Here is a 7,885-nt window from a genome sequence, read left to right as displayed (position 1 = left end):
GGTGCGGGACCCCCGAAATGTCCCCATCTGTCCGTCCGTCCGTCCATCCGTTGTGCCCCCCTTTCCCTTTGGGATTAAGGGGGGCTCCTCCACACCCCAGTTGTGGGGTGTTGGGGGGAGGGGGCAATGGGGGACCCCACAGCCCCCCTCACCCTAACTGCCTCCCAGCAGCCCCCCCACATCATCCTAGGTACCCCCGAGCATCTGGTGCAGCCCTCCCGAAAAGCAACCCCTGCAGCCCCCCCAAAGCATCCCCCAGAGACCCCCTCAACGCCCCTACAGCCCCCCAGCACCCCATAGAGACCCCCCAAAATCCCATGGAGACCCCCCCAAATCCCATAGAAACTCCCCCCAAATTCCTATAGAGACCCCCCAGCACCCCATGCAGCCCCCCCAGCTCCCCATATAGCCCCCCCAGCATCCCCCAGAGACCCCTCAGCCCACCTGCAGCACCCCCAAAATCCCATAGAACCGCCCCCAGCACCCCTGCAGCCCCCCCAGCACCCCATAGAGACCCCCAGCCCCCCTGTAGCCCCCCCCCCCAAATCCCATACAGCCCCCCCCGCATCCCACACAGCCCCCCCGACCCCCAATGGCCCCCTCAGCCCCCCTGCAGTCCCCCCAAAACCCCAAGCAGCCCCCCCCAGAGCCCCCCCAGCACCCCATAGAGACCCCCAGCACCCCATAGAGCCCCCCCCCGTGCTCCCCCCCCTTCCCTCCCCCCCTTCCCCGCAGGATCCGGCCCTCCCCGCGGTCACCTTGAGGGACCCCCCCGGGGATCCCGCTCCCCTCCCCCCCGGAGCCTCCCTCCGCCGCTACCCTGGCACTGGGGGGGGGCCTCCGGTGCCCCCCCCTCCCCCAGGAGCCCCCCCCGCCAGCTTCCAGCATCCCCCAGCACGTCCGCACCCGGGGGGGGGGGGGGGGTGAAGGGAAAAAAAGGGGTCGGGGGGAGCCCCCCGGTGCTGTGCCCCCCCCCCCCAGGGTGGGATGGGAAAGGGGGGGGGCAATTACAGGAGGGGGGGGCACTTACCGGGGGGGGGGGCTGCGCTCCCGGGGCCGCCGCCGCGGAGCCGCCCGGCTCGCCCCAAGCTCCGCCCCCACCCCGGCAGCCAATCCCGGGGCTGCCCCCCCCCCCGTGACCCCCCCACCCCAAAATCACGCCGGTGCTGCACCGCCCCCCCCCCCTCCGTACCCCCCCCCCATCGGTGCTGCACCGGGAGGGAGGGGGCGGGGGCTGCCGCCGGTAAAAGCGGGGGGACAAAGGGGGGGGCCGTGCAAAACGGGGGGGGGGGGGGCACAAACCGGGGGGGGCACAAACCGGGGGCTGTGCAAAGTGGGGGGGCACGAACGGGGGTTGTGCAAAGTGGGGGTGCACAAACTGGGGCCGTGCAAACTGGGGGTGCACGAAAGGGGGTGTGCAAATTGCAGGTGCATGCACCAGGGTGTACAAACAGGGGTGCACGAATGCAGATTTGCAAACTGGGGGTGCATGCACTAGGGGTGCACAAACGGGGGCTGTGCAAACCAGGGGTGCACAAACAGGGGTTGTGCAAACTGCAGGTGAATGCACCAGAGTGCACAAAGCAAGGCCATGCAAACTGGGGGTGCACAAACAGGGGTGCACAAACAGGGGTGTGCAAACTGGGGGTGTACAAACAGGGGTGTGCAAACTGTGGATGTGCAAACTGGGGGTGCGTGCACCAGAGGTGGACAAACTGGGGCCATGCAAACTGGAGGTACATGAATGGGGGTGTGCAAATTGCAGGTGCATGCACCAAGGGTGCACAAAGCAAGGCCGTGCAAACTGCGGGTGCACGAGTGGGGGGTGCACAAACCAGGGCCATGAAAACTGGGGGTGCATGAATGGGAGAGTGCAAACTGGGGGTGCACGCACCAGGGGTGCACAAAGCAGGGCCATGCAAACTGGGGGTGCACAAACAGGGGTGTGCAAACTGCAGGTGCATGCACCAGGGTGTACAAAGCAAGGCCGTGCAAACTGCAGGTGCACAAACCAGGGCCATGAAAACTGGGGGTGCATGAATGGGAGCGTGCAAACTGGGGGTGCACGCACCAGGGGTGTACAAAGCAGGGCTGTGCAAACTGCGGGGGCACGAACAGGGGGGCACAGATGCAGATGTGCAAACTGGGGGTTCACGCACCAGAGGTGCACTAACTGGGGGTGCACGAACGGTTTGTACAAACCAAGGGTGTATGGACAAGGGTGGGTGCACCAGGGTTGCGTGCACCAGGGTTGCACAGGCTGGCGTCATGCAAACCAGGGTTTTACAGGCCTGGGGTGCACAAACAAGGGCCGTGCAAACCAGGGGTGCACAATGGTGTCATGCAAACCAGGGTGCATGCGCTGGGGGTGCACGGACAGCGGGTGCACAGAGCAGGGCCATATAGTGCACGGGCTGGGGCTGTGCAAACTGGGGGTGCATGCACCAGGCATGCACAAATGAGGTTGTGCAAACTGGGGGGTGCGTGCACCGGGTGCACAACCGGGGTTGTGCAACCGGGGGGTGCATGCACCGGGGGAGGTCGTGCAAACTGGGGGTGCACGCATCGGGGCGGTGCAAACTGGGGGGTGCATGAAATGGAGTCGTGCAAACTGGGGGTGCACGTACCGGGGTGGTGCAAACTGGGGGTGCACGGAGCAGGGCTCGGTGCACGCCCCGGGGCAGGGAACCGCCCCCCCGGCTCCTCCGGCCCCCGGCTGCTCCCGGGGCGGGGCCGTTGCTCCGCGGCCGCCCCCCCGGGGGTGGAGCGAGGCGGGGGGGTGGAGGGGGGGCCTGAGGGGTGGTGGCGACCCCAGGGCCACCATGGCCACCTGCAGGAACATCGCTATCTTCGGGGCTACCGGCAGGACCGGGCTGGCCACCCTGAGCCAGGCTCTGGATGGCGGTAAAGGGGGGGGGCAGCACCCATGGGTGGCGCCCCCAGCCCCCCCCCCTCCCCCCCGGGTCGGGACGGGGACATTGGGGACGGGGCCACTGGGGACATGGGACGGGTGTTAATGGGGTGGGGGGGTCCTGGTTGTGGGCTGTGTGGGGCAGCCGGAGCCCATATGGGGTGTATAGGGCCTGTATGGGGCAGTTAGGGGCTGTATGGGGCAGTTAGGGCCTGTATGGGGCAGTTAGGGACTGTATGGGGCAGTTAGGGACTTGTATGGGGCAGTTAGGGGCTGTATGGGGCAGTTAGGGGCTGTATGGGGTAGTTAGGGGCTGTATGGGGCAGTTAGGGACTTGTATGGGGCAGTTAGGGGCTGTATGGGGCAGTTAGGGCCTGTATGGGTCAGTTAGGGGCTGTATGGGACAGTTAGGGACTTGTATGGGGCAGTTAGGGACTGTATGGGGCAGTTAGGGGCTGTATGGGGTAGTTAGTGCCTGTATGGGGCAAACAGAGCTATATGGGGCAGATAGAACCTGTATGGGGCAGTTAGAGCCTGTATGGGGCAGTTAGAGGTTGGCTGGGGCAAATAGAGCCCGTATGGGGTAAATAGAGCCCGTATGGGGCAGGTAGAGCCTGTATGGGGCAGAGGGAGCCCCTGTGGGGCAGAAGCAGCCCATCCGTCGGGGACAGAGGGAGCCTCTGTGGGGCGGATGGAGCCTGTACGGGGCAGATAGAGCCTGTATGGGACAGGCAGGGCTGATATGGGGCAGACGGAGCCGATATGGGGCAGACAGAGCCGATATGGGGCAGACGGAGCCGATATGGGGCAGACGGAGCCGTTATGGGGCCAACACAGCTCACCTGCAGCAAATACAGCCCCTATAGGGCACGTGGAGCCGCTATGGGGCAGACACTGCTGCTATAGGGCGGGAGGACCCTATAGGGCTCCCACGCAGCCCCCCAGCCCCATTCCCCCCTATTTCCCCCCCTATTTCCCCCGGAATAGGCTTACGGGGCTGCAGCAGCAGCAGTGCTGAGTCATGGCCCGAAATGCTGAGTCACGGCCCCGCTGTCTCCCCCCTCCCCCCTCCCAGGGTACACGGTGACGGTGCTGGTGCGGGACCCCGGGCGCCTGCCCCCCCAGGGCCCCCCCCCGGCCCGGGTGGTGGTGGGCGACGTCCTGGAGCCCGCCGACGTGGCCGAGGCCGTGCGGGGCCAGGACGCCGTCGTCATCATCCTCGGCACCCGCAACGACCTGGGTACGGGAACGCCCTGCCACCCCCGCCCCGTGTCCCCAAGCCGGACGAGGACCCCCCCTCTGTGTCCCCGTTACCCTGGGGGGTCCCTGTCCATGTGTCCCTGTTGCCCAAGGACCCCCAACCCCGTGTCCCTATTACCTTGGGGGTCCCTGTCCCTGTGTTCCCATTACCCTGGGGGGTCCCTGTCCCTGTGTCCCTATTGCCCAAGGACTCCCCCCTCCGTGTCACCATCACCCTGAGGGTCCCTGTGCCCCCATTACCCCAAGGACCCCCACCCTATGTCCCCAGGGCCCCATGTCCCCCCCATGTCCCCTGTGTCCCCAATACCCCAAGGACCCCCCAGCCCCAGTGTCCCCATTACCATGGGGATCCCTGTCCCTGCACCCCCTATTGCCCAAGGACCCCCAACCCCATGTCCCCAATACCCCAAGGACCCCGTCCCTGTGTCCCCCTTACCCCAAGGACCCCCCCCCTGTGTCCTCAGGGCCCCTGTGTCCCCCCCCGTGTCCCCCTTACCCCAAGGACCCCCAACCCCATGTCCCCAGGGCCCCTGTGTCCCCCCCTATATCCCCATTACCCCAAGGATCCCCCCCAGTGTCCCCATTTCCCTGGGGGTCCTTGTCCCTGTGCTCCCCCCCAATGTCCCCATCGCCCCAGGGACCCCGTTCCTGTGTCCCCACTGCGCCACAGGACCCCGCACCCTGTCCCCTGTGTCCCCACCGCCCCCGTGTGTCCCCAGTGCCCCAAGGACCCCAGCCCTGTGTCCCCATTGCCCCCCCGTGTCCCCATTGCCCCCCTATCTCCCTGTTGTCCCCCTGTGTCCCCATTGCCCCCATGCATCCCTATTGCCCCCATGTCCCTGTTGTCCCCACGTGTCCCCATTGCCCCCCTATGTCCCCATTGTCCCCAAGTGTCCCCATTGCCCCCATGCATCCCCGTTGCCCCTTGTGTCCCCATTGTCCCTTGTGTCCCCATCGCCTTCCTTTGTCCCCATTGTCCCCATGTGTCCCCATGGGCCCCTATTGCCCCCCGTGACCTCATCCCCCTGTGTCCTCATCCCCCCCTGTGTCCCCATCACCCCCGTGTGTCCCCATCACCACCCCCTGCCCCCCCATTGCACCACAGCCCCCCCGTACCCTCCCTCACTACCCCCGTGCCCCTCCCCACATGTGTCGTCCCCCCCCCCCCCCAAATATTGTCACCCTGTCCCCCCCAGGCCCCACCACCGTCATGTCCGAGGGCACCAAGAACATCGTGGCCGCCATGAAGGCCCACGGCGTCCGCAAGGTGGTGGCCTGCCTGTCCGGTGAGCGGCCCCCCCGCTGCGTCCCCCCTTGGGGACACCCCCCTGGTGACCTCCCCCTCATTGTCCCTTTGTGTCCCCGTGTCCCCACCCCGTAGCCTTCCTGCTGTGGGACCTCCAGAAGGTGCCACCCCGGCTGCTGCCGGTGACCGAGGACCACATCCGCATGCACCGGGTGCTGCAGGACTCGGGGCTGGACTGCGTGGCCGTGATGCCACCGCACATCGCCGGTGCGTGGGGACACCTGGGGACACGGGGGAGGACAAGGGGACAAGGGGGGGGGGGTCTCAACATGTCATGGTGGGGCCACCGTCACAGTGACAAACAGCCAGGTAGGTGGCGTTGGGTGGCACCAAGGTGGCGGGGGTGGGTGGTGACACTGTCGCGGTGACGTTGGGTGGTGGCATTGGGTGTCCCCAACCCTACGTGGTCATGTCACCATTGTGGTGACATTGGGTGAAGTGATATTGGGTGGTGGCATGGAGTTATTGGGTGTCCTCAACCCTACATGGAGATGCCGCCACCATCCTGGTGACACTGGGTGGTGGCATTGGGTGTCCTCAACCCTACATGGAGATGCCGCCACCATCCTGGTGACACTGGGTGGTGGCACGGAGCCATTGGGTGTCCCCAACCCCATGTGCCGATGCCACCATCTTGGTGACGTTGGGTGGTTTCATGGAGTTATTGGGTGTCCCCAACACTACATGGAGATGCCACCAACCCAATGATGTTGCGTGGTGTCGTGGAGCTCTTGGGTGTCCCCAACCCTACATGGAGATGCCACCATCTGGGTGACATTGGGTGGTCCAATGACATTGGGTGGTGTCATGGAGCTCTTGGGTGGCCTCAACCATACATGGAGATGCCACCATCTTGGTGACATTGAGTGGTGGCATGGAGCCGTTGGGTGTCCCCAACCCTACATGGAGATGCCACCATCTTGGTGACATCGGGTGGTGGCACGGAGCCATTGGGCGTCCCCCACCCCCTGTACCGCTGCCACCGCCAGGGTGACACTACCCGAGGGCGCGCTCGGTGGTGGTGGCACCGCGGTTCCACGGCGTGTCCCCGTCCCCACACAGACGACCAGCCGCTGACCGGGGACTACACGGTGTCCGTGGGTGCCACCGTCGGTGGCTCTCGTGTCATCTCCAAGCATGACCTCGGCCACTTCTTGCTCCGCTGCCTCCACACCTCGGAGTACGACGGGAAGGGCGTCTACATCTGCGGCCACTACCCCAAGGCCTAGGGGACGGCGGGGACGTGGTGGCCCCCCCCGGCCACCCCCCCGGTGACAATAAAGGGTCGCTGGTTTGCTCCCTCGGGGTCTCGGCCCTCGTGGAGGGGGCGCTTGGAGCCGGGGGGGGGGGGTCCCGTGGGGACGGGGAGGGTGGCGGTGGGGTGGGGGGGATTCTGTAGGGCTGGGGGGGGTCCTATAGGGCTGGGGAGGGGTCCTGTAGGGCTGGGGGGGGTCCCGTAGGGCTGGGGGGCTCCTATAGGGCTGGGGCGGGTCCTGTAGGGCTGAGGGCGGGTTCCTATAGGGCTATATGGCTGGGGGGGGGGGGCGCGTAGGGCTGGGGGGTGTCCCGTAGGGCTATAGGGCTGGGAGGGTTCCTATAGGACTGTAGGGTTGGGGGGGGGGGGCTGGTTGTTCCTATAGGGCTGGGGGGTGTCCCGTAGGGCTGAGGTCCTGTAGGGCTATAGGACTGGGGGGGGGGTCCCATAGGACTGGGGGGGGTCCTGTAGGGCTGGGGGGGTTCCTATAGGGCTACAGGGCTGGGGGGGGGGCTATCCCGTAGGGCTGGGGTCGTCCGGTAGGGCTGTAGGGCTGGGAGGGTTCCTATAGGACTGTAGGGTTGGGGGGCGGGGCTGGTTGTTCCTATAGGGCTTGGGGGATTCCTATAGGGCTATAGTGCTGGAGGGGGTTCCTGTAGGGCTGGGCGGGGGTTCCTACAGGACTGTAGGGCTGTGGGGGTTCCTATAGGGCTGGAGGTTTGGGGGGGTTCCTATAGGGCTATAGGGCTGGGGGGATTCCTATAGGGCTGGGCGGGTTCCTGTAGGGCTGTAGGGTTGGGAAGGTTCCTACAGGGCTGTAGGTTTGTGGGGGGTTCCTATAGGGTTGGGGGAGTTACTATAGGGCTGGGAGGGTTCCTATAGGGCTGTAGGGTTGCCAGGGGGTTTCTATAGGGTCAGCAGGGGGCTCCCATAGGGCTGGGGGGGCTCCTATGGGATGGGAGGGGAGGGTTTGTATAGGGCTGGAGGGGGGTTCTACAGGGTTGGAGGGGTTCCTATAGGGTCCGGGGGTTGTCCTATGGGGCCAGGGGTCTACTATGGGGCTGGAAGAGGGTTTCTATGGGACTGGGGGGGTTCCTATATGGCTCCGGGGACTCCTGTGGGGCCGGGATTCCTACGGGGCCCCGTCGAAGTC

General features: G+C 65.9%; 1 protein-coding gene across 1 annotated transcript; it reads left to right on the top strand.

Annotated features, from left to right (window-relative positions):
• Window positions 1-2,752: 2,752 nt before the first annotated feature.
• On the top strand, window positions 2,753-6,776 carry BLVRB (biliverdin reductase B). The gene is made up of 5 exons (XM_040543737.1): window positions 2,753-2,904; window positions 3,987-4,151; window positions 5,368-5,457; window positions 5,553-5,684; window positions 6,540-6,776. The coding sequence occupies exons 1-5, from the start codon at window positions 2,823-2,825 to the stop codon at window positions 6,704-6,706; spliced, it is 636 nt and encodes a 211-aa protein (XP_040399671.1). The 5' UTR covers window positions 2,753-2,822; the 3' UTR covers window positions 6,707-6,776.
• Window positions 6,777-7,885: the final 1,109 nt, after the last annotated feature.

The sequence above is a fragment of the Cygnus olor genome, unplaced genomic scaffold (genome assembly GCF_009769625.2).
Source record: "Cygnus olor isolate bCygOlo1 unplaced genomic scaffold, bCygOlo1.pri.v2 scaffold_183_ctg1, whole genome shotgun sequence".
In the NCBI taxonomy this organism is placed as follows: Eukaryota; Metazoa; Chordata; class Aves; order Anseriformes; family Anatidae; genus Cygnus; species Cygnus olor.
Note: the sequence above shows the minus strand (reverse complement) of the source record. Positions and strands in the feature narration are given on the sequence as shown.